General features: G+C 35.3%; 1 protein-coding gene across 2 annotated transcripts; it reads right to left on the bottom strand.

The window, feature by feature from the left end:
• Window positions 1–4774: 4774 nt before the first annotated feature.
• LOC113058275 (striatin-interacting protein 1 homolog) lies at window positions 4775–26986 on the bottom strand. 2 transcript variants are annotated; one of them, XM_026226039.1, is made up of 22 exons: window positions 26830–26986; window positions 21952–22021; window positions 21591–21665; window positions 19770–19904; window positions 18701–18821; window positions 16140–16208; window positions 15687–15793; window positions 15428–15555; window positions 14429–14617; window positions 14048–14098; window positions 12793–13022; window positions 12468–12533; window positions 12264–12327; window positions 11879–11950; window positions 11719–11793; window positions 9806–9903; window positions 9567–9693; window positions 7709–7809; window positions 7561–7627; window positions 7310–7414; window positions 6691–6895; window positions 4775–6005 (listed from the first exon to the last, which is right to left on the bottom strand). In XM_026226039.1, exons 1-22 carry the CDS (start codon window positions 26944–26946, stop codon window positions 5755–5757), a joined length of 2523 nt encoding a protein of 840 aa, XP_026081824.1. In that variant the 5' UTR covers window positions 26947–26986; the 3' UTR covers window positions 4775–5754. The 2 variants fall into 2 exon arrangements, with proteins under 2 accessions (XP_026081824.1, XP_026081829.1); XM_026226044.1 differs by lacking the exon at window positions 14048–14098.
• Window positions 26987–27778: the final 792 nt, after the last annotated feature.

Raw genomic sequence — 27778 nt, 5'->3', positions numbered from 1 at the left:
CCAGAGTTTGATTTTTGTTGTTCGTTTTTTTAGATCTCAATTACTAGACTGTCCCAGCATCCAAGAGAAGTGTGAGAACCCATTTTTAAGAATTACAAAATTATGTTAGATGTTATATATTCTTTGCACCTCGGATAATTCAGAACATATAGATGTGTTGTCAAATTGACCTTAACCATAATATAATATATATATATATATATAAAATAACTGATTTAAAATGTCTTGCATCTTTTAGCTTTTTTCGTCTCAGATAAGCCACAATGGATGTTTTGTTTTTTTACATTAATCTGTGGCATTTTCCATAATGTATTTTTGGCCTGAAAACCATTGTCAATTTGACCCCTAACACAAAAGTAATACTTGGTTTTTCACCACAAGAGGAGTGTTAAGAATTATGTCATTCACATCCCAGTTTTCCTGACAAATTCCATGACAAGAAATTATTCTTCCTTGTCAATGTTTCACTTCACAGTAACTGTGAGACGAGCTGTTGTTAGGATTGTGGTGAAAGCTCAGACTGGAGAATGACCCAGATATCAAGAATAGACTTCTGGACAAGGTAAGATTCATGTTAACTTTTATCAAACAATTTTTGCAAGATAGATAGTAGGCAGCTGCACAGTCAGGACTGCAAGAAGGAGAAAGATTTTCTTTTTGGACATTTGTTAGGACTTACTATTGCACTCAACAAGTTATGACCTCATTAGTTATTCTAAATCTAAATAAACTTTCCTTCATAGTCGTGCTGCTACTGCCTCGTCTCGCCTCTATCTTACTGCGGCATCAGCATGCAAAACTACATGCAAAACACCCTGGAGCACATCCAAAATGCCTTCAACGCATTTCAGGTGTATGAGCACCTATTGCACACAGTTAAATCCTAACGGCATCTCGTTAATCTTTCTGTTGCTTCACTCTGCAATACTGAAAACCGTATACATGGAAAATAAATGTGTTTATAATGTACAGGTGTAAATTCAGGAAGAAGAACAAAGTAGAATAACTTAGAAGTAGATCTATTTACAGTATATTTGTATTAATTCATGTATTTATTTACTAGATAAAAAAAAGCTAATAATAAAATAATCTGCTTTATTCTGGAAATATTTGTTTGTGTAATGAAATGTTACACCATAAATGAATACACAGTTAAGCAAATTATTTTAAAAGAATGGTGTATAAAAATAAGAAATACATTAAACCTTTTTTAGATATGTCTAGAATTTCTTCAGGATGATTCTGCAAGAGTGGTTGTTCTGTTGAATTTGTCATGAAAAATCATTTATTCTATGACTCCTTTCAAAATAACAGACCTGCAACAATTTGAATGAAGATCTGGATTTCTATATTCACATTCCATCTTTAAAATAAGACCATTTAGAAAGAGTTTACAAACCTGTCAGGGATCCAATCATTTCTTTTCCTGAAACATTTGCCCATTCAAATGACTTCTCCACTCGACCGAGAAATTTCCTGATTTTCCAGTAGTCTTTTCATGTGTGAAGTGCCATTGGGGATCGCACTAGTGTTCACCTCAATCCTGAGCACATTTGTAATTTCTGTAAAAGACAGATGTTGTTTGTTGCAATATGATATGGAGATAAAATCTGATGTACTGATTTGAGTCAAGATAACTGAACCACATATTGTTTTGTTTTGCATTTGTTGTATCATATGACCACAGCTTAGTAGTATTATGTGATATTGTTTTTGTTTATCATTTTGTGCTTATTTGCAAACCGGAGAACTATGGAAGCCTAAATAATAAAAGATAATTTCTGTATTTCTTTTTATTACACAAATCTGACTTTTTCTCTAAACAAAATTGTAAAATGTAAACTCAGAATTTTAAGAATTGAATTATAATTTTTTTTTGGGGGGGGGGGGGGGTAATTGTGACTTTTTATCTCACGATTCAGATTTTTTTTTATTGCAATTCCGAGATTAGATGTAGCAATTCTAACATTTTTCTTCAAAATTCTAAATTTACATTTTAGAACTTTTAATCAAACATTTCTTACTTTTTTTCTCAGAATATTGAGAGATAGAAACTCTGAATTGCATTTATCAAATTGCAAAGGTGTTTCATAGGGAAGCGAGGCGCTGTGTTCATTTACCCGCGAGCAGCTCACGATTAAGAGTTTATATCTAGTAATGTAGACTTTTTTCTTCAGAATTTCAGGGGAAAAAAATGTGAGAGATAAACTGTGAACTGTGAGAAAAACAAACAAGCTTCCATAGAGGACTGATTTAATGTATGGGTTTGGACACGCATCTCTGCAGATGATTCCTGAATCTTGAATTCATTGATGGTTTCTCCACCCACCAAATCTGAGCGAATCCATCCATATCGGCCCATCAGTGGGCCCAGTGTATTCCCACCACAGCCCAGCTCTCTACAGAGCACTAGACCATCTGTGAGATCACAGCTGATGTGGCACACTGTTCCCCAGCTGTCATGATATAACATTAAATAAATGCAAAATAGAGGAACACAATTTGGCACTCTCCTGTGGTGAAAATGGTCTGCCTCAAAACTGTGCTGTGCTTCATATGGTCTTTCAACAACTAATTTTAATCCTGTTATAATCGACATCTGTTTTCCCTCAGTATAAACACAGTAAAGGCTATAGGTTTTAAGGCAAACCAATGCAAATCACGGTTTTACACATACGTTTGTCTTGGTTTTTGCTTTTCTAACAATGTACATAAAGGACTGAACACATGGCAAACAGAAGAAGACAGAGACTGCTTGTAACAACTGAACTCATAAACATTCAAATTGAGCTCACAAAAGTTTGCATAATGGTGCCATAAGAATGTTCAAGTAAGATCTGTGAGTGCAAAGATCATACTATAAAAAATGCAATAATTAGATTTTTAATGTGGTTTAAAAGGATAGCAAATTATATTCCAGAATATTGCTACATTTAACAAAAAAAGATGTGGTACTTTAGTTTCACTTGATGTTGATGTTTTAACATGGAAATTTACTAAACTACTTAATATTAATTTTTCCAGTTTGCTAGAAAGGTGTATGACATCACACAAACGTGAAGGCTTCCAGAAAGATACAAATACATTATCAGTACCTTTCAGGTTTTAAGCCAATGAAGGTAATGTAAGCGGTCTGAGCTACTGAACTACATCGACACATGTAAGCATTGTCATTGTTCCTTTTTACATCCTATTTACATTACATTTACAAGATATGAACAGACTGAAATTTTAGGATATTGCATGCTGCATTGTGAAAATAAAGTAGTAGTTAGTGGCATCCAGTTATAGAAATAAATACTGATTAAAATCTTAATATTTTGCAGTTCAAACAAATACTGAAAATATTTTTTTATGTAATAATTTTTCATAGAGTTTAATGTTTAATCAGTGCTAAATTATTGAACACAAAGGTTTCCTCTAACTCGATGTAACTCAAACAAGTTGCATCAGTAATACACACAATTCACCACAGGAGGGCGCCTGGAAATAAAAACTAATTACGTTTGACTTTATTTTACTCAGTTTGCAGAGACATTTCCTAATAAAAACGTTTTGATAAACAGATTAATCAATATTTAAAATGTAAGTTATTTAAAAATAATTTAATAAAAGTTTTTCCTTTATCTCGATTTGCAGGCGTTCCAAACTGTTGCATCAGTGCAACTCACGCAATTCACCACAGGAGGGCGCCATATTATGTTCCTCTATTTTGCATTAATTTAATGTTACTTTATGTATGTATATCTATATATATGAACAAATCCTGATATTAAAATGCATCAATTTACAAGAGAATTAGACAGTCAATACCGAGTGAATAATATATAATGAAAAACATTTGCCTTTAATTTATTCAGTTAAAAGAGATATTTTGAGCTATTCTTCCATAGTATTTTTACTCCGTTTTCAGATGTAAAATGATAATGATTCACAGAACAATCTTTAATTTGTGTATATAATCTATATAATATTTTAATTCACAAATACATTTCTTCTGATTTGAGTTGTATCCGTACAACTCAAGTACAAATAAGGATGGCCACAGGACAGCCAACTTTGTGTTAATAATATATAAGTTGGCACTTGCACACTCAGGCTCCTGATGCTGTTTATTTATTTATTTATTTCAGGTAAAACAAGTTGAAATAAAACATTTGACTCACACCGGGATTCTCCACGATGAAGACTTGAAGTCAGCTGCTGAGTACTTATATTTAAATTGATTGGCAGTGCTGTAATTTACAAAATATCATAATTTTAGGTATTCTAACTTTCTTGCTTATAAATGTATCATTTTTAACAGAAGAGAGGATGAATACCTTTGTTGTTCATACTGAAATGCATTGTGTGCTCTCATTTCTAGTGTGTGAGGAAATATGATCCACAAAGAGAAGTTACTAAATTTAGTTGAATGTACTGTTCATTTAATGTAAATCTCTTAAAAGGTCGGCATGTGATAACTTTTGTTAAAATAATTTTTTTACAATTTAAAATAACTGCTTTCAGTTTGAATACATTTAAAAATGTAATTTATTCCTGTTTTCAAAGCTGAATTTTAACATTGTTACTAATGTATGAGAAATAAATGTATTGGCATAAAATTGAAAAGCAGCTATCATATGCCAACCATTTAAGAGATTTACATTAAATGAACAATACATTTGACTTAAAGACCTCTTGTGATGAACTGAATCTTCTCATCTAGTGTGCGAGGAAATATGATACAAAACTAAAACTACAGACAGAGATATGTTAGACAAGGTTATGGTTATTTAATGCTCTTTATAATTTATTGAAGACTCTTAAGTCAATATTCTGCATTCACTTACAGTGCAGTCTGTACAAGTACAACAGTGTACATATAAAACATGTGATGGTGCTGTATTTGGCATGGATCATCATAGGTAGTTTCATTTTAACAGCACCTTAGTTTAATACAAAACAATGGGAATATAAAACATAAGAAATGATATTGCAAGATAAACCCTGTAAAACAAACATGAATGAAGTGAGGTGCTGTCTATGACACTGTTTTGATGGAGAGAGCACAAACATTTCATACAATGCGAGTCTCAAAAGAGAATGACGCAAGTCACAAGGAGATAAAATGAAGTGTTAAAAACCAGCACCATTTAGTGAGCGACATGCTTAGTGTGGGTGACGCTACAGTCACCAAGGACACTTTGAATGGGTGTTTTGTGCTGCTCAGGGGTCTTTTGTGTGATGTTTCAGTGCTACATGGGGACAAAAAGTGGTGACTCACTGCTTTCTCAAGAACATATACACCCTCTTGTTTAACACATGATGCTACGGGGAAAAAATAAATCACCACATCAACTCCACACAGCCACTTTGAAGAGAGAGCCTGCCTCAGGTGCTACCTCACAACCTCATGAAGTGTTCATATTTACATAAATATTAAACATTTTATAAATAATATAAATAATTCTTGATCATTTCAGAATACTATATATATGTTAGATTACTGGATTGTGCAGTTATTATACATCAAGTGTGCTTCAGGTATTAGAGAAGATATCATTCTTTTATTACATACACAGATATATTTGTGTTTATACCCAAACCATCAAATGCTTTTACACGGAATAAGACCACCATTCCATATTCAAAGATATATAGATCTCTATTTACAAGAATTCATTATAGAACAGGAACGTCAGACCCTCAGTGCTTTGAGTATTAGCGTGATCCCACAGTAATTGTGTCAGTTTAATAAGAAGCACAGTAGAATCACTGGGCTTGTAGCAGACCTTCCCACTGAATAGGTTGGGAGAAAACCTCTCTTTCAAGCCACATCTCGTAGCTGTAATGGAAGTCTTCGGGCAGGTCGACACGCTGTCCTAAAACACTTTGGAGGCAGTTGTCTACTGGTGTAAACTCACTGTTCTGATTCTTATCGTAACGGCGTGCGTTGAATTTCTCGATGCTCTCGCGTAGTGCACACTCCTCCGCCTGGAAATCCCATGGCCGAGCGTCAATATCTGGGAAAAGAGAATGAAAAATAGGAGCATGTATTACATATGAGAACAACTACAATAGCTGTGTCCCAATTCAGGGGTTGTATCCTTCAGCGGTCGTACCAAACATTGTTAAATGGTTAGTACGGGCCGCAAGGAATCCATTTGTCGAATCTTTCATGGCCTGGGAATTGTAAGATGCATGTCGAGGCTAGATGTGAAGGAGCCTCCAGAAAGCCTTTGTCACACACTACTGTGATGCATTGGTCTTTAAATGCAGCCTCTAAAGGTGCAGTATGTTATATTGACAGCTAGTGGTTGAAACGGGTACTGCATTACAAATTCAAAATATTTGAGAGCTTTTGTTTCTGTTGCAGACATTCCGACACAACATAGATTTCATAGTACAATAATTGGATGTAGAGGTTTTGTGAACTTAATGAAGTATGTGAACTAAGCATGCTTTCTAAATATCAGCAAACATATAACAGTATTTTTATGCTTTAGTAGAGTAAAAAAACCTTTAAAAGATGCAGCTTCTAAATTGCAACTTATGACCCATGTTTCACCCAGGAAATAATTCAAAATTTAAAAAACATTCTAAAACATTCTAAATTTGAATCTGAAGATAATCCTACAGTACACCTTCTACAGGATCTTGAAGTTGATTGTTTTTCTCACAGGCTCCGCCCCCGACCCTGATATTTACCATTCCCATACGCCCAGTCATCATTGAGCCGATGTCGGACTTTCTGGTAGATGGCAGACATGGTTTTCATGTTACTCTTTCTCCATTGGCGGCCCAGATACTTGGTTTGTATCTTGAGAAGTTTGAGTACATAGAGCTGCATCATGGCTTGTTTAACCTTGAGCGCCCTCTTGAGGATAGGAGCAGATTTGAACACCACAAGCATCTGGAAAGAGATCCAACACAAAGCACTGAAAATTGACTGTAAAACCATTCATACATGAACTGCCTCAAAGAATAGAATTCAATCATTTATGAACAGATGTATAAAAAAATGTTCCCCTTTTATATTGACACATGAACAGATTGCATTTAAACAAATACAGATACCACTGATTGATATCTTTAGCTATATATATATATATATATACACACTGATATGTATTTTGAAACAGAGAACCAGGCAAGGTTATGTAGAAAAACAGCAAAAACAGCAGGCATAAAAAAATAAAATAATAACAAAACTAAGTAGGAATTATAGATTCACAGAAATGCAATCATACTTCTCTTAAACAAGGCCTAAGTATAAAGGGGTGGCATAATACTGGTATTCTATCAAATTAACTTTTCTTTCTCTCACCATAGTTCTTGAGTGTTTCCACTTGGTGATTTTGTTAAGGATCCTCAGTAAGTTGATGCAGGAGAAGAGATTACGCCAGCAAAACTGATTGCTGTCACCAGCTTCCTGTTTACACACAGAGACAGACATTCAGCAGCTTAACAACCAACAAAAATAATATGTTCTTTCTTTAAAAAAAAGTCACCTACATTACCTATAAAATAAAGTCTGGGGTAAAAAACTGAGAAAATTGTGGTGTTTTGTATCATTACCAGGCTTTCAGCTGTGAGTTCAGGCATTTCATGAACCACACAATGAGGGAAATCCAGGGCACAAATGCTGGCATCAGAAAACACGATATGTTTAAAAGACTTACTGACACAGAAGCTGGTTTGAATTAACATATATACAAATGTCTACCTGTTTTTGGCACTGATGTAAGACATGATGTTCTGGTTGAAGAATTTGAGGATGAGTGGGATGCAGTTGGCGAACACCAGGTGCTGAGCCACATATTCAAACTGTCCAAAACACAAAAGACATCATGTTCCTATATAAAGCACTTCATAAAATCTCCAGCATTTGAACATTGTAAGGAGGAATGGCCGTTTAAATCCAGTGGCGTAGGAAGTCAGTTTTGCCCATAATATCTATAATTAACTGGAAACTTCCATCTATATCTGATGAGTTGAAGCTTTCATTAGGCTTTAATTTGCAAGACATTCATCATTTCTCTCAGCTGAGACTAAGATGCATACTGAAGAGTGATTGGTTTCCAGTTCCTCTTCATTTATCATGGCTTTAGACGTTAATGAGCAAACTCATTAAAAATGTTAAAGCAATGTTCACACTCGTTCTTGTGATTGAGTGATTGAATGAGTAATTGAAATAAACAAAGAGGGAAACTTTAGTAACTGATTATTCAGTGCCGTATTAATTCAGTGAACCTTTAAGTCAAGTGTGAGAAAGGGTAAAATGAAAATACATGTGTTATAAAACAGTTCCCACTGCAGTGCTTTTTATCTCCACCAATAGAGGGCGCCATGTTCATTTTTCAGAATTTGTCACGCGCATCACACACGATTAGTCTGCACTGTGCTGACAAGATGAAGCACATCAAGCTTTAGAACATTTTGTTCTCGTCCTCTGCTAATATTTTTTAATAATTTGATGTAGGAGGAGAGAAACTCTCAGATTTTACAGCATATGAGGCAAGGCCACAAATTGCAAACACATTAAGTTTTGCTACAATGTTATGTTTAAATACAAACAAGGCATTCCCTTATTAAATGTGTATTACATTTCCAATTAATAATTCTAAACAAAGCAAGGTTTGTCAAAAGGGTTTTAAAGAATGGATATCTAATTTTTATCACTTCATAAATCAAAAAAAAGACAGAAAAATACATTTTTATCATGTTTTATGTTTAAATACAAACAAGGCATTCCCTTATTAAATGTGTATTACATTTCCAATGAATAATTCTAAACAAAGCAAGGTTTGTCAAAAGGGTTTTAAAGAATGGATATCTAATTTTTATCACTTCATAAATCAGAAAAAAGCCAGAAAAATACATTTTTACCATGTTTTTGGGAATATAAAATCATATTCAAATAAATTAACAAAACAGATATATTTATGTATAAATTAAACATCATATTCTGTAAAATTGATCATATCAATTTGATTATATTTTAAATGTTAAAAAACTTTTTGCTGACAAATGGGTAAAACCTAGTGATTTGATGGATAGTGAAACAGATTAATACAATGTTTTAATTACTACTAATTATTATTTGGGGATTTCAGTGTGATTCTTTAAATAGTTAAAAAATATGCCTGACAAGGTCATCTGTATTTAAAAAAATAAAATGTATGATAGTCATTTTTTTTCTCAGAAAATCACATTAAAAGGACACATTCTAATGTAATGAAAAAATGTAAGCTGCATTAAGTCATTAAACTGATGCTTGAACCCCTATTTGTCTTTGACCCATAAATCTTCAGAATATAAATAAGAAATAAAAACTATTTGGTGAATGTAAGCACTTCTGAAGTAGAGATTTCTGGCTCACTGCATGAGTCCAGCTGTAGAAAGTAGTCTGTAAACCCCCTCTTTAATCTGAAATATGAAAGATTTATTTTTTATTTTACTTTTTTTTATGCATTTAGAGTATCCTTTTTTAGTTTAAGTGCTTGTCTCATCGTAGTCTCTCCCTGGCTCTCTCTGGTGATGAATGGTGCTTTGACAGTGAGACAGCAAAAAGAGAGTCTGACCTGGTATATGTGGTTGAGTTTGAAGTGTTTGAGCAGCAGTAGCAGGAGAGCAGAAATCGCTTTGACGATAATCTCCTTGTGTCTGTTCACATCAATGCCCAGCTTCATGCTCTGGAGGACGGTGATTCTGTTTCCAAAACACACGGGAAATGTTTGCTGTGCGACTAAAACAAAGCGCACTGATCTTTTAATGCGCCATGCACACATCGCATGCAGAGTCTCTGCTGTATAAGACTTACGGCATCTCCTCTGGCAGAACGTCGGCTAGGATGTTGATAGAGTCTGTCTTTGCTTTGGAGGTTGGTGCTGCAGCCAGAAGCAGCTTCAGTAGAGCAATCTATAAAGAGACTGACATTAGTGCAACATTCCTACCAGGTTTGTCTGAAGAGATGCATGCATTAACCACTACACCATTAAGTATTAGTATTTATTTATATATTTTTTGTATTACAGGTTTGCTAGAATGTTATGTTTAAATATGCAAATGAGTCACTGTCTAATTAAAGAGCCAGTAAGATGAAAATTCTAAGCTTCCTATCATTGTTTATAAGTCCTGTACATTAGGTTTAAATCCATCCAAGGTTAAAAAACATTGTCATTTTGTCAAAATATCATTTTAAAATTACCTCAATTCTCAGTGATCCCCAAACGGTTCGCGCGAAGCTGTTCAAAAGATTCAGTTTCCTTAAACCCCACCTTTTGGTAGCATACTGTGTTCTGATTGGTCAACTAACATAGTCAGGTTTGATTGGTTGTTCCGCACACACCTCCACGGTAAACTATGCGTTAGCATCTGTCTGGGGTGAATTATGTCTTATTCCTCTCATCGCGAAGCAAACAGTAAAATAAAAAAACTTGAACTGTCTCGCTGCTTTTTCTTCTGTATGGGTGTATTCAAACCGCGCGCTTCAGTTTGAATGTGAATAGCGCGTTCAGCGCGGGGGCGTGGTCACATATATCGAAGGGAGACATGAAAAACAGACATCGCATTGTTTTCATATATTCAATATTTTCGGCAGCACTTGTTTAGTTTTAAAGTAGACATGTCAAGCTTTCTATAGATATCTCTCTCATGTCTCTTAGTTGAGTATTCACGGAGTTACACTTCATTTTAATGACGTGTTTGTACATGACGATCAGCGCAGAGAAAGGCTGCAGACAGCACACATACTGATGAGACGCTCGGGAGAAAACAAACACATAACTTCATAATCATACTTCGCGTTGTGATTCGGAGATGCTCGTTGGTCTAAATAAAGTTGGTAATGAACCCTCTTTTATGGCCAAACGCTTTGAAAATCCCGCTGTACTCACTGAGATTAGAAAAGCAGTCATCAGTGAAATGTTGTGAACCGAACAAAAGGGATTTGTTGTACTGCTCTGGTATTGTGGTCGACTCCTTACTTTAGAAGCCAATAACTTTATAAATCGTGTACTTTTTGGTTTAATTACTTTGCACATTGTTTACACTGATGGACAGCTACATCATACACTGTAATACAGGTAATTTTTGATTTCTCATCTGTGTGGCTCTTTAAATGTGTGCACTGATTTGCATAGATTTCCAGAACAGAAATCTGAATATTGGATAAAGCCAGGTTCAAAATTCTTGTTTCATTTTGCTGACACATTAAAGTCAAAGATTTTCACAGAGGGGATTTTGGATATCTATTTTTATCATTACATAAAGCAGAAAATCAACAACAGTATTATTTTAGTATCAATGAGATACAACTTGTTTTTACTAGTTTTTATAATATTTTGAATCAGTTTTATTTTTATACTTTCCTTTTTATTTTAATTTGTTTTATGCTTGTGGCATTTTTTGTAGTTTTATTTGAAATATGTAAAATATATGAAATAGTTATTATTAATTTTTATTCCAGTTTTAGTTTTATAATGGATACATTTAAATATATATTTACGTTTTTTAATTAAATAATTTGAGTTTATTTTATTCAAGTAATGAAAATATTTTTTATGGTTTTAATTTTAGTTTCAGTTTTAGTTAATTATAATAACCCTTGGAAAAAAAATGTAAACACTTAAAATTGTATTTTGGATGTGTAATTTGTAATTTGATCAAAAATGCAAATGTTTTTATTCCCAAGTATCTGGGTGTATAAAAAGACGAAGTGAAGGAGACACTTACTACATACTGCGAGAGACTAGGCAACATTCCCAAATAGAGAATCTCTGCAGGTGTTTCTTCCACCTCCTCTTCCCCCTGGCCAATCAAAAGAGGTGATTCTGACTGACAGCTCAATGAACCAATAATAAATGCAAAATAACAGCAAAGTTGAGTCACTTACCATAGTCATGGGACACTGCTGCAGCTCCTCCTCTCTCTTGATCTGGACCTCCGCTATGGAGACATACTTGTGCTTGAGAGAGAAGGGGTGAGAAAGAGAGAATTGCCTTGGTGACCGAGGACAGATATCTAAACTGTGATTGGCTGAAAGAGCCCCAATAGAGCATGCATTAGACCACTTGATTCACGTCAGTGCATATCTGTGGCACAACAGCTGCCAATTCATATATACAGTAATCAACTTACTGTTTCAATAAAAGGGCAAAACATTTGAAGCAGGTGAGAATTCTTTAGCAATTAGTATTCATGCATATGATTTTTTTACTCCTCCAGCTGTTCTAGAAGAATACTGGAATAGTAGAAAACTAAAATGTTTCCATGCTTACCTGTTTCAAAGTCTTCACACTCTCATGTATGGGCCTGGGTAACCCAACCAAAGTATCGATGTCACTGTAAAACAACATTAAAAAAGAAAGAATATACAGTGTGACCCAGAAATAACAGAGTATGCTAAATTAATGATGATGAAGGTGACCTTTATTATCATTTCTCACAGATTCAGAACCTGGGAGAACTGATCAGACACTCACTTTCCCAAGGTGAAGCCGATAAATTTATTTCTGCTGGTCTCCAGAAAGTGCTCGATGTCTTTCTCTCTGTGGGAGAAAGAAGAAAGGGATTGACTGCATGGAATTCTTTTAGAATCTTCTCGGTTTAGGATTGGATTGCTATCAACAGACAGCTGCTTGAACATTATTTTTTATAAATCCAGGTATGTGCATGGAAAATTGGGCACGCATATTTCTAAACCCATTTTGTGCATATGCATCATTTATAAATGAGACCCCAGATCTCAAATAAATCCAAATAGCACAGTTTATGGCCATTACATTTGATAACGACCTTGTACACTACCTGACTTTGGGAGCCCACGGCAGTCCCCTGGGAAAGGACACTCTCTCGGTTGGGGGCCGCAGTGGTGGCGGTGGAGGCGGTTGGATAATAACATCTCTGTCAAGAGGGTCGACCTCTCCCTCAATGCCACTGTCCACGTCCTCTGGGTCATCTTCCTCATCCCGCGCATCATCATTTTTGAAAGGGTCCCGTTCGTTGTAAGTGTCCAGACTGTCCTGTTTGACCAGTGGCTATAAGAGAGAGAGAAAGAATCTAAGACCAAGATGCAAATGGACCCTGATATTGAGTCTCATTAGAATGCCCAAATTCTAAAAGGGGCAGCTCACCCAAAAATTAACAATCATTATTTATTCACCCTTATGCTGTTCCAAACCTATATGTTGACTGTTGACTTCAACAGTATGAAAAAATATTATGGCTACTGTTTGGTTACCAGCATTCTTCAAAATATCTTCTTATGTGTTCAACAGAAAAAAAGAAATTCATAGAGGTTTGGAACAACTTGAGGATGAGTAAATCCACATTTTAGGTGTACTATTTTAAAACATCATTCATAAGGTGTGAATGAAGTTTGGTTTCATTCCATTATCTATTTTTTATTTTTATTTATTTTTTACATTTTTTTGAACTAACCAAATTGAAAAGACTCGTATCAGGTCGAAAAAATACAAGACTCATATCAGGGGTTTTTCCGCAGGTTCTTCTGGGATTTTAGCCTTCAGATTACATTCCCCATCCATTGCTCACAAACTTACCGTTCCATAAACCTGCAAATGATAAGTCTCACAAAAACAGGGACTGATTCGGTTCAACAAACGCACAAAAAGCAAGTTCTTCACATCTCTAGTGTTGTGCAAACGCATGAATGGCAAGATTCAGAGCAAGCATCAGGCATGAGGTGCATTAGTGGAGCGTCATCGTTGGTTCCAGTGCAGTCAATGTATGAGTGTGTCTGTGGGCGGTCCTAAAGGCCATGAGCAGAGCTGTGATTGGTTGCCTATGAGAAGCAGCCATTCTGCTAGCTAGTGGGAGCCGGAGTGTGTCTATGTGGATCTCGTTGATCGAGAATATGTGGAAAGATGTGCAAATGGAAAGACAGAGAGTCTTGCTAATATCCATGGCCAGCTGCAGCTCTCAGAACCCTTCCCCAAATCAAGTTAAGGAAAAACAAATTGCTGTGAAGGAAAAGAGAGTGGAGGAGTGCAAGGCCAGCCCACAACAAAGAGAATGCACAAAAGGGGTTTGGGGTAAAGACCTGTTTCTTGGCATACGGACTGTCTCCTTCCAAGCTATCAACAAAGGCACTCTGTAGGGACACAAGGAAGAGACGGGAATGAGCCGACAGGACAACGAAAACCCAGAGAGAAAAGGGCAGAAAAGAGGGAGAGATGAGGAGAAAGAGTTACAGAAAAACTTACAGAGACAGGAAGGAGAAAGGTCAAAAACTGTGAAACCTGCTGTGACTGGTCCACGATGTTGTAACAAATTGAATGATTTATTTCAAGATGCAGGGCTGTGTAATCGGTAGCACAGATCAGACTTTTTGTGCGTTTTATAATTCATATACTGATTGTATAGGTTCAGACGCATGAGAGAGTGTGTGTTCTCTATGCTAGTGCGTGTGTGTTTCTCGTACCCGGCGACTCCTGCGTCCTCTCTTCTGCTGCTGCTGTTGCTCGATGAGCTCCATGGCCGAGGCTGGAGGAGAAGCCGCCCGCATGTGTCGCACCACCTTAATGCTGTCCTCAGGGAGCGGCGACAGGTTCAACTGCTCTCTCATTCTCACCTTCAGCTCCTGCAGCTCCTCGAAACCTCCCAGAGTGAACTGAGGAGCACAAACACGCCGAAATCAATGGACGGAGCTCTGATGTTGACTAGAGCTGAAAGTTATAAGAACAGTGTTCATATTCTGAAAAATCATATTCTGAAAAAATGTCTCTCTTTATCTGATGAAATAGAATAGAATAATCAGAAATGATTCTATGGAATGTAGCATAATTAAAGAAAATATAACAGAATAAAATCTTCAGTCAATCCAGATTAGAATACAAATTTGAAAGTATCTTATGCTCTGAAGGCTGCATTTATTGAAATGAAAATCCAATTAAAACGGCTAAATTGTGAAATATTTTAACAATTTAAAATAACTGTTTCTATTTTAATATATTTAAAACATGGAATTTAGATCTCAAAGCTGAATTTTCAGCATCATTACCGTATTCAATGTCACGTGAGCCTCCAGAAATCATTCTAACACGCAGGTTTCTTGCTCAAAAAACATTTTTATTGTTTTCAAAGTTGAAAAAAAAAAATGTTGTCTGCTTAATATTTGGTGGAAACTGATATCTCTGTAGGATTCTGCATTGATTTGAAATAGTAGAAACATTATACATGTCTTTACTGTCACTTGTGTTCAACTAAATGCATCCTTGTTGGATTAAAAGGTATTAATATCCTTATAAAATACATCTTACTGACCCCACACTTTTTAACAGGAGTATATGTAATATAATGTTATGTAATGCTATCTGTGGAACAGAATAAACTAGATCTATAAAACAAAACAGTATCAAAATGATTTATCTAAAATGGAGCATATGAGCAGTGATTGTGATGTGTGTGTATTGAGACTGACCAGTATGGTCTTCCACAGTAAGAGCAGCACTTTCTTCATGGGGAAATGGGGCGCATTCATGCAGCAGAACTTGGTTACCATGGTGAAGAGGAGGAGGGCAAAGGGCTCTCCGTTATAAAGGGGTGAACCTGAGAGGAGGAGGAAGGTTAATCACTGCGCCATAGAGAAGGTCAACAGCCAACCACTGCATACACACACACACAAACACTGTATATCTGTAAGACTAAAGGCCACAGCATTCTCTCACAGTCTTTCTCACCCAACTCGGTTCTGAAGGCCTCTCTGGCTGCCTTCCTCTCAGGACTGTCACCCTCCGTTTCCACTCGAATGGTCTCAACCATCAGATACATGATGCTCAGAAGAACCCTTCAGAACACGATGCAAACGCCTTTACTTTCAGTCGGAGTTATTGAGTGTAAGTGTGTGTGTTAGTATGAGAGTGAGTCTTTGTGTATTGTAACCAAAGGCAAGTATCATTATAAAATCAGCTATTGCAGCAGTATTACTCCTTACAGGAAGACAACATTCATACATATGTATTGTGCATTGACGCAAAGCACTCAAAGACATGAAAGCTCTGTGTCAGCCCAGGGTTCCTCCACTCTCATTTTAATGTAAATCTGAGAAGTGGATTGCGGGTTGGATGAAGTCTAATGATGTGAGAGTAAAAAAAAACAAAAAAAAAACGAATCGGTCCCAGTGGGCATCTTACCTGAGTTCAGTGCTGTCAGCCAGAGAAATGGCTGGTTTTCTGACTGCGCTGCTGCACGCCTGGTTATTACTGGAGAAAAAGGGAAAGATAATAAATCAAGTGCACATATAAGAGAACATCCTTACGTTAACCAAAACTAAAACAATAAAACCATGTATGTTACATTAAATAAAATAAATGTTTTTAGGTAGATGCCAAGGAAAAATTTCTAATTTTCATTTAGTTTAACTTTATGTATTAAAATAATGGTAGCACTTTACAGTAATTTCCCATTAGTAAATATGAGTTAATGCTAAGTTAACTAACTTTAACCAACAATCAGCAATACATTTGCTACAGTATGTATTAATCTTTAATCTCAGTTAATAAATACAGAACGGTTGATTGGTATTTCATGTTATCTCAGGTCAATTAATGAATAAGAACATACTAGTTTTGATTTTAATAATGCATTATGTAATGTTCATTAATATTATTATTAATATAAACAAAATTAAGAGATAGTTTAAAAGTATTTTCTATTCTTAGTTTGCCTAATGTAAAACAAATAGAACTATTTCATTGTATATATAAAAAAAGAAAACAGAAAACATAAAAATAAAATAAAATTCAAAATAGTGATAAAGACTACACTATTATCGCAGTGATACTAAAATAAGACTGCAAAAGGCTCATTACAACCAGTCAACCTTTTTATCATTTCACAAAATACAATACAAAAGAGATTTTAAGAGGCAGACAAGCCATGCAGTCTAAACCCTTGTTCAGTACAAACACTAGCTGTCAACCAAAAGCCTGATCATTTGAATCAGATGTGCTCAGCTGAATATGAATCAATGCTCGGAGAGAGCAAATCATGGCATTGTAAACCACAGCAGAGGCAGAGAGTCTCCCTGAGAGCAGTTCTGCTGTGTGGGCTGATGAGACCATGTATAAAGACATGAAATCCCCCAGGCAGACAGGGGCTTGAAGGAGAAGAGGCATGGTGGCCAGGCTGCCTTTGAAGAGGAGATCACAGACGGACCACTCTGTGGCTCTCTTTAACACAAGAGAGCGGGAGGACATGGAGAGAGAGAGCGTGCTGGTGCAGGAAATAAAGAACCGTCTTATTATGGAGAGATGACAGCAGGTACGAGATGGATCCACAAAAAAACTAAGCTTTTTAAAGTTATGATGCTTATATTAACTTCATAAGAATATGATGAAGCAAAATACAAGCATGGTTTATTTTCTGGAATAAGTAAAAAAAATGTAATATATATATATATGTATATATATGTATATATATATACTGTATATATGTATATATATGTATATATATATATATATATATATATATATATATATATTCCAATCCAAAGTGATTTATACAATGCCAATGTCAAGCACACAAAATAATATGATGGACTTAATCGTGTTTCATATATTAAATGTAAGCTATTATATTTTCTTCAGTAGAAGCAATACTTTTTTAATCATCTGCAACTGCAATTAATTTTCCAAAGCGACCGATATAAAGTTTACTTCAATCATGTTTTTCATGCTTCACATTGATACAATTAACGTGAAGCACGCAAAACATGTGTAATGTTTATTTTAATAACACATTTCCCACACACTAGTAGTTTCAATTTTGCTTTTTCATTTTTATGGTTTATAGTAAATAAATTTTGTTTATGATGAATAAATCAGCAACGTTATTATAGTTAACTAAATCTTAAACCATAAAACAATTCTGATACTTTAAAATTAATAACTAAAATAAAATAAAATATAAAAAATATATAAGAGAGATAAAAGACGTGTATAGTGTTTCTAATATTTTTTAAGCATTTCGTTTATTTTACTTTTTATTTCTGAAATGTGATGGGGGGGGGTTCTCTTAACAATGCAGTTTTGACCGGGTGTATGACAAATTTTCCGGAAAATACAGTAGGTCTTCCCATTTTCTGCACATGCAGAGGTTGTCACCACAGTGCTGAGGTATAATGAATGGGTGGCAGGCCATTTTCTATGTGGTTGCTAATGTGTTCTGAGTAGTTTTTTGCACGTTAATTTTTATGTTGGTACAGTATGTGCAATAATAAGAGTGATATCTGATTGCACTGATATCACTCTCTGCACAAAATAAAAAGATCCATTAACATGGAAGTGTACTTAATGTGGGTAATTAGAGAAATGGAGAAGTGGCTCACTGTGCCACCCAGGCAGCTGCTACCATAGACAGCGGGCATTAAGAAACAGAAAACAGAAAGCCGTTCGTCTCATTAGTACAGCACCCAGGAGATCCACAGAAATACACAACTGTTTCACACACACACACACACACACACACACACACTCACACACACATTCACAGACATGACTGAGCCATTTCTAACCTGCTCCCACAGGAGAAGGAGAGTAAAAATAGCAGCACTGTTAAACACTTCCTCCATTGGAGATTCAGTCTCTGTCTGTCTCTTTCAGTATCTCACCCTTCGCCGGCAGAAGATCCGTCTGTCCTCTGTCAAAGATCTCCACACAGAGACTGAGGCATTTTGGGAAATGAAGACACTTACTCGATCTCCATGCTGAGGAGCTCCAGCAGAGCCGTGAAGATGCCCATGTCGTAAAGGAGGAAGACGTTGTGTCTGGACCAGTAGAGGACATCAGCTTCTGTGTCGCACTCATCAAACACACCTGAATACACAGAAGAACAAGACAAATGAACAAATTATAATTTGCTTAAGCAAAGACTATTTTAAGGACCAATAATAAACAAAACAAAAAAATTATTTTATTGTTTCACTTTATATATATATCTTTTTTTTTTTTACTAAAAACAAATATTTTAATACTTTATATCTTATAAAATAAATTTAAATATGCATAAATTAAAGGAAGTACTAAATTAAATTAAAATCTTCATGCCAATTATTTGAGTCCAAATACACAATCAATAATAATTCGAATTTTTGCAATAATCATATTTTATCATTTGATATATTTCTCTTTTTAAAATATTTTTTTCCCAAAACAAAAACTGCAACACATTTTTTTTGCATTTGTATAAAGGCAGTACTGCAAATAAAATTACAAAATAAATAATGCGTCATTAAAGAGAAATTATGAAAGAAAATAAGAAATAAAAATTTTCTTAAGAAAACACATTATTTTCTTGCCACTTAAGCGCTTTAAAGTCCAATTTCTCATTTCCACAATGCACAATGAAGATTCTCATTAGAGCATATAATATTTTATAGTTTTACATATTTTTTACGTTTACTAACAACAAAAACTGCTATACATAATTATTATTAAAAAGTTAATAAGGGCAAAAAAGGGTTAATAAGGGTAAAAAATTAATTAAGGGCAGTTCTAAAAAATTAAAAAATTAAATAATACATCATTATTAATGAAATGAAAACTAAGGGAAATGTGCATAATAATTCTTTAAATATAATAAATTATAGATAACCTAAATATGAAAAAATAAATAAGTCACATGCAGCAGCAACATATCTTAATGATCCTAAAATAGACTTAATTTCTCATAATAGATTTTATTGTTTTCTTCCTTTGATTTGGGGGTTGAAATGGTTTCATGAGATTCACCCACTGAATTGGTTTTATGTACTATATTTATACCTTGTGCCAAATAGAGGATGGCTCGGGCCACTTTGAGCCTCTTGTCTCGATCGGTGACCTCCAGAGCGTCCAGCAGTCTCATGACATACACCCTCTGCTCCTCCATATTCAACTCCATCCACCTCCGACCTTTCACTGAGAGCAGAGCACAGAAGAATTATACCTCTGGCCTTGTATATCATTTCTGCCATTCTTCAACTGGTTTCACTTTTCACACGTGAGAAAGATTAGTCAGGATTTGTGTTGCTCAAATACCCGTGAAACACTCAGTCACCTCACTGACCTCTCAGTGAACCACATGCATGAGTACAAATTACTGTACAAACCTCCCTCGGGAGTCTGAATATTGGTACCCAGCATAGGCTTTGAGAGTTTGTGAAGATTTCTGCTGTAAAGCCTCAAGTCTTTTCAGTGGAAGGCATGTGTAAAATTAAATTCTGAGGTCATATTCATCTGACGCTGAAGGCTTGACACTGGAATTATTACGGGACTGATGCTTTTATTAAAGTCACATCATAAGGAATCAGAATTTCCTTGATCTTCTGATCTGATCTGATCTGTAAGATCTTGAAACATTTGCATTTCAATGTGAAGAGTTTATATATACAAACACAACACATCTTTAAAGGAAGAGTTTACCCAAAACTGAAAATGAACTCAACCCCAGGCCATCCAAGATGTTGATGAGTTAGTTTGTTCAACAAAACAAATTTGGAGAAATGAAGCATAACATCACTTGCTCACCAACGGATTCTCTGCAGTGAATGGGTGCCGTCAGAATGAAGAGTTCAAACAGCTAAAAAGTATCACAATAACCCACAAATAATCCATTAGGATGGCCTTATGATGAGTACATTTTAAGCAAATATACATTTTTGGGTGAACTATTTCTTTAAAAGGCACAGCAGCATAAAATCTGAGAGCCTAAGAGACAGTGAAAAATTACGGTGTTACATTAGAAATGGACACCAGGGGAAAATGAACTAAAAACATAGGAACCCTTTGGATAGCAGCAAACTTGTAAACATGTGATTTGCAGTTGCTTCACAATCAACGCACACAAACATGCAAAAGCCTCTTGGCTTTTCTCCATTTAGTAGAGCTGCAGTGGCATGGCAAACACACGGAGAAAGCCAGAGGTCTGGCGAGGTCAGATTGTGCACACAGCAGACAGGGTAAAGCCTGAGGCTATACACACACAAACACACACTGGAACCACATAAACATTCATTAGAGTTCTCCTTTTCTCACAGAAAGAGAACTGTGCAACTTTGCTGATGGTTTATTTCTGTTCTCTCTCAGACGCAGGTGGAAATGTTATACCCGGGAGCGTTCAGTTAATCAGCCGTCTCTCTGTTCCAGGACTCCAAGCCATTGCTCACTCTTAAACACAATGCAATCCCAGCACAAACTCAACAGCTCTTAAGCACTATAGTAATGTGTTGGGTGAAGAGGCACTGCACATATACATATTCTCTCATTTTCTATTTAAAAAACAATATCTCAACATGCTTTAAATTAAAAAAGCAAAACTGTTGGATCACAATAAATTGTTTGTAGAGTACATATATTTAATAAAGTATTTTTCATTTAAGAATTCATTTTTTTTTCTTACTCCAATTGTCAATTTTTTCTCTTATTCTAAATATTCATACAAAATTTAGAGAGGTTATGCTCTAAAAAAAAAATCTTAAAAACTTTTCTGAAGTGAATTTATTCTATTTGAAGTATGTTTTAAGATTTATACTGGAAATTAATACCAAAAGTAGCAATTATGAAAATATGTATTATGTTGTAATCCAGCACTGGAGGCTACATTACCATGATTCTTGAAGTCTTCCTCAAAGTAATCCCTGTTTAGACTGAACTCTGGTTCCTCGGTGTAGCTGTACAGCTCTGTGTGAGAAAGAGACAGAAGGACAAGCACATGACATTGGTTTTTCATACTCATTAAACATCAACTGGCACGTTGCATGTTACATGTTGCAACATAAAAATGACATCAGTAAATATGCACATCTAATCTTCTATGAATTTAAATTAATTTTATTAAAAAATCTATGGTTGAACAGATCTGATTCTTGCGCTACTTCCACAAAGTTTTGTTCACCCAATTTCAGTGTTTTTTCATCCCTAGATATGTTTGTGTGTGTGTGTGTGTGTGTGTGTGTGTGTGACCCACCTGAGAGCTCAGCAGTGAAGTTGTCCATGTCTCCATATTCAAACTCCAGGTTTGGGGACTCCATGGACCCCTGCAGATCAGAGGCAAATAATAACTGCACTGCCACAACAAAAAGTGTCACATGTCTAACATCCTGGAGCACTTGCCGACTGCATTTCAGGTCTTTCCACTATTTCTGCAGCACGTGATTTTCCGATAATTATGCAAATTCAGCCAGGTCACACTGCTCTAGTACTTCAAGGACAATAGCTTGGGAAATGTAGAGAAAATATGGGTGGCAATAATATGTCAGCATGAATTAACTACCATTGCGATCACCACAGTACCCCACATGCGCTCGGAAATTACACATACACATTCACTCTAAAATAATATGTGAAGTTAGGATGAATGCATCTCAAATTATAATACACTGAAAATAACAAGTCTAGAGTGACTTGGTGCTGTATTTTTGTGGATTTTGTAAGTTTGCATCTACATGCTTTTTGGGATAATACTGCCTATATATAAACTTGAGAGATGAAGAGTTTGTAACTGTTCACTGCTAAGTATGATATATATCAGTATACATACAAATATATACACAATTGAAAAGTAATTATTTTAATGCAGTTAGCAGGTTCTGTAATATACTTAAAAAATCATTTAACATTAACATTGTAACTCTAATGAGACATTTCATGTCATTTTACAGTAAAATACTGTAAAAACGAAGAAGAGGCCATAAATAGCAAATTGACAGTCCTAGAATTCCCTGATGGGGTGTACTGTAAAAAGTTTCATTTTAATTGTAAAAATGCTCATTATAATATTAAAAAGACAGTGAAATGCTACTGTAAAACCTTGATAACTGGTTAACAGAAAATCCTTATTATATACATAAAAAAAACTGTAAGAAATTTGACAGGACAGTTTGTGTAATTGTACAGTAAAATACTATAAAATTAGCACTTTTTTAAAAGTGAAAACAACAATTCATCTTATAATTTACAATTAAAAACGTTCAACTACCATTCCCCATTATTTAATATGACAGTTTTTAATGTAAATAATTACGTTTCTTAGTTCTAGACTGGCAACTTTTTACAGTAGATTCCACAGATTTTTCACTGATCCACAGCGTGTCACTGTAACACTGGTTTCCAGTGTGTGTCCACCTCAAAGGATATTTGCTGCATAAACGACTGCTCACTGTTGGCCAAGTCATTTATGTTAAAGAATAGCAAATTGTCTTTTAGCCGACTCTCTCAAAGAGCTTCTAAACTGTGAACATTCACACTCAAATGTAGTGTTAATGGTTTCAAAACATCAGTGCTGATCTACTGTATACGCTAATATCTCTAAACAGTCTCTTAAACCTTGAGACTTTTCTTTCACAGTCTGCCTGAATTGAAGAAGTGGCAGGTCCTCGGAGGCGTTTTGATTTAATTGCAGCCCAATTAACATCTGGGGAACACGCTCTGTGCTGTCAGTTGAAGAATAAATTACGTAAGATGAACTTTCTTCATTCCCCCTGAGGACCAGGTTCTCTTGCTCAAGTGCTTATTCATTTACAGATGAAGCACTTCTGCAGGACATTCACCTTAATTTGGCCTCACTGTTCTGTTGGACTTTCTCTCAAGCCGTTTCAGCAGGCAGCTTTCTTGCAGTATCTCCCTGTATTTTGCACCATCGTGCCATTATTTTTTTAGCACTGTATATGGATTATGGGCAAAAAATACATTGTGTAATGAATGTGAGAAAATTATACATGCACATTCTCATCATAATGCACATACTTAATGCATAATGCATGTGCACACTAAACTAATGATTTACTCTCCTCTCTCAGTCTCACTCTCCCTCCTAACTCACAGACATGTGTGGCACAGTCAGAAGCATTTTATTTTGGTCCTCAGAAGCAGATGGCATTGATTCTCATGGTGGGAAGCTCTAACTGAGAGATGTGTGGGAGTGAGAGAGAGAGCGAGAGAGAGAGAAAGAGAGAGAGAGAGAGAGAGAGAGAGAGAGAGAGATGGGCTTTCCTTCTGACAGCTTTTCCCACACCTTCCTTAAAGGTTACTCCCACTCTGATCTCCCAGAAGCAGAACACTCATGTCTGGTCCAAACCAGCACCAGATACTGATGCTTTCAGAGAAGAAGGGCAGGTCAAGGGCCGAAACATCTGATACAAAGGCAAACTATGATATTTATAAACTAGAACAACTTCCTGTAAACAGAATACACATTTCTGCCGTGAATCATGACACTGATTACTCACACACACACACACACACACGTCATACACTGAAGAAACTGACTCAGTAGTGGAGTCTAATGAACCATGAGTGATTCATTATGAGAGCTTACTATCATATGTGATCCTGGACCAAAAAAAAAAAAACATTCATAAGAGTACATTTTTTTACAATTTTGATTTAAACTGATAAGCTTTCCTTTGATCTATGGTTTGTTAAGGTGGAACGAATGTTTGGCCGAGATACAACCATTTGAAAATCTGGAATCTGACGGTGCAAAAAAAATCTAAATACTGAGAAAATCACCTTTAAAGTTGTCCAAATGAATTCTTAGCAATGCATTTTACTAATCAAAAATGAATTTTCAATATATTTACGGTAGGAAGTTTACAAAATATCTTCATGGAACATGATCTTTACTTAACATCCTAATGATGTTTGGCATAAAAGAAAATTTGATCATTTTGACCCATACAATGTTTTTTTTTTTTTTTTTTTGGCTATTGCTGAAAATATATTCCAGCGGCTTAAGACTGGTTTTGTGCTCCAGGGTCACATATTTGATCAGCAAATTTCTAAGGACTCTAAACCATCAACATGATTACATCTGTACTAAAAAATCTGTTGTAAGCTACTACATGCATTTTGCAATCGAACTGTTCATATTTTTTAGCAAATAAAGGGCCTTTAAATATAATTGTAAAAACTCCCCCTTCAGGTCATGATTCATGTGTCTTTTTTCCTGTGAATCTTTATCAATTTTTATAAAGCAACTGAAAGAATAACTTTTACATTGTTAGTATTATGCAAGATGAATGCATACTGAACTGAAGCAACTTAGGTTTACTTGATTATCCATATATCATTTTTAGAAAAATCATGTTAAAATGTGAGTATCAAATATGATCCATCAGGCTTTTGAGAGGCATTTATTTGTTTCTCAGTCATCATTATATTCGCCATATGTTTTGCCCCCACAATAAAAAGTACAGAACGTTGATCATAAAATTAAGCTTTTAAATATCATCTTACTAAATGTGACAATGCACAAAGAGTGACAACTGATATGCATTTCATGTAAACAGTCTGCTATACCATTATATAGATCTCCTTAATTTACAAGCTATCAGAATTACAGCTTACTTTTTGGCCATATAAATATCAGCAACTACACCAAATTGCATATTTATGCTCAGTTTGTTGTAAGCTATATTCTTCGGTTTCATATACATGAACCATATAAGCATGATAAAAAGCATTTATTTATAAGCATTTATAAGTATTATTTAATATGTCAGGCTTAACATTTCATTTTTCCATACATTATAGAGTTCACATCAAATTTAAATTCAAATCTAAAGTCCAAAGTTCAGCTCGAAGCCCAACCAAACCATTGCAACTGAACAAGAGTTGAAGTATTTTCTATCCTATGAAACGAACAGGAATAATCTGTAAAGCTCAAAGCTCAAAACAGGGCACAATGTGCCCTGTGCCAACACTTAGCTACTGGACCAAATACTAAAATATCAGTCAAAATTCAGCATTTAAAATTCATTACTCGTTAAATGCAGCCAGATTCAATAATTCATCACCATGCACATACCAAAAGACCAAGCACAGAGATTCACATTCAGTATATTCTGCTTCAATGGCAGATCACTCACATATCTGACCTTTGAGTTTCACTCCTGGCCATACACTCCAGCCATGAACTACATTTTGACTCATTTTGTGTACATTCAATCCACCTCCCCTCCCCATCACTGTCTTAGAAAGAAATCTGCTGCAGGAGGAAAACACGCTCTAATTCCTCTAAAAAAAGAAAGAAAGAAAACACTCAATATGCTCAACGATCATGGTTGAGGAATTCATTGCCATAACTTCACTAGGATGGACATATTTTCAGCACAATAGGTGTTACTGTCCTTGAAGACTGAATTTGGGCTGCGCTGTGCCAAGAAGAGAATTAAATATGCATTTGCTTGCTTTTATTTTTAATGACTGAATAAATAATAAGTTCATATGTTTGAGAGAGCAATGAGCACATAATAGTATGCACTGCAGTCTTTGCCACTCCAGTTCAGTTCATTCATGGATGAATAGAGACAGACAAGATAGATAGATAGATAGATAGATAGATAGATGACCCTCTTATCCCCCAATATGACAATGTATATTCCATAATATCAGGCTGATATCAAGCTTAATAAATAACTGGGTTTGAATACGTATTTTAATGCATAGGAATGTGTGTCTACTGACATTGACGGGTTAATGTGAGGAATACGCATGTAAATAAAATGAGCCAAGTGCATACATGCTCAGCATTTTATATGCGCATGTGCATATATATCCATATACTGTGCAAGAAGTGGGAATTCAAGACAGAAACAAATGCATCCTTCATTTTTACCCTTCGCATGCATGCACATCAAACGCATATTTATATCCTCTAGAAACCCATCAGCAGGTCACACTGGATCAAATTCCTAAAGACAAGGTATTTTTAGCGCCATGCATGTTTCTAAAATAACAACTCGATGCATTTAAAGCCCCCAGCAACAAGCCACCTTACATACACATACATATAGACACACACACACCCCTCTACCCCTGCAAACTGTCAGTGTGTTCGGATTACCTCCGAATCCTTCTGCTGATGGTTGAACCCATCTCTCTCTTGAGCCTGAGACTTCTGTCTGTTACTGTTAGAATCATTAAGTAAAGGTACCTCCATGTCGTCGGTCTGCTGCTGCATCTGTCAGGGTTTGGACCTTCTGCTCGCCGCACGGTCAGAAACACACTGTCACAGTCACACTGGAGCAGACGCTGCTGGACTCCAAGTTCAGAATAATACCCGTCCCCGCCGCTGATTGGCTGCTGCACGCTGATGAGGGCGTGGTTTGACATAAGCCACTCCCAAACCGCATATGAACACGAATATGCGGGTGCAATTACATGTCAATTGCCTGTATTACTCTCAAAATAATTGTAATAAATGTTATACATGTTCATTTTAATTGCTTAATAATAATGTAATAATGAACTGTAATATTCTGATTTTATATGGGAGTGTGCTATCAGCTTTTGGGGCTGTTTTTATCAAATAAATAAAAATGAAAATAAAATGATTAATTATAGTTGATGTCATATTAAAATCACATAAATCATACCCTTACTGTCTTAATTTATATTACTTTACATGAAATTCTATTTATAAAAAAAATTACATGTGAAAATTAAATTTTCAGTACATATATATATATATATATATATATATATATATATATATATATATATATATAAATGTTTTTGTATTTAATATATAAATATATAATGCTATTAAAACATTTCATACTATTTTTTTATTCAATATTTAAGGTAGACAGGGCAATATTTATCTTTTTCAAGTGGCTGTACAAATAAAAAATGCAACTGAAATAATAAACACAAACACAGAGTGAAGATAACTGACAGCGAGTGTGTTTGTACATGTAACCTGCAGGTGTGAGTGACAACAGCAGCTGTTCTTGTCTTTGCAGACATACATACACCTCAAACCATCATGTGTCCAGAATAAACACCTCCAA

Source organism: Carassius auratus, chromosome 4 (assembly GCF_003368295.1).
Source record: "Carassius auratus strain Wakin chromosome 4, ASM336829v1, whole genome shotgun sequence".
Lineage (NCBI taxonomy): Eukaryota > Metazoa > Chordata > Actinopteri > Cypriniformes > Cyprinidae > Carassius > Carassius auratus.
The sequence above is the reverse complement of the archived record's forward strand: the minus strand, read 5'-3'. Positions and strand labels throughout refer to the sequence as shown.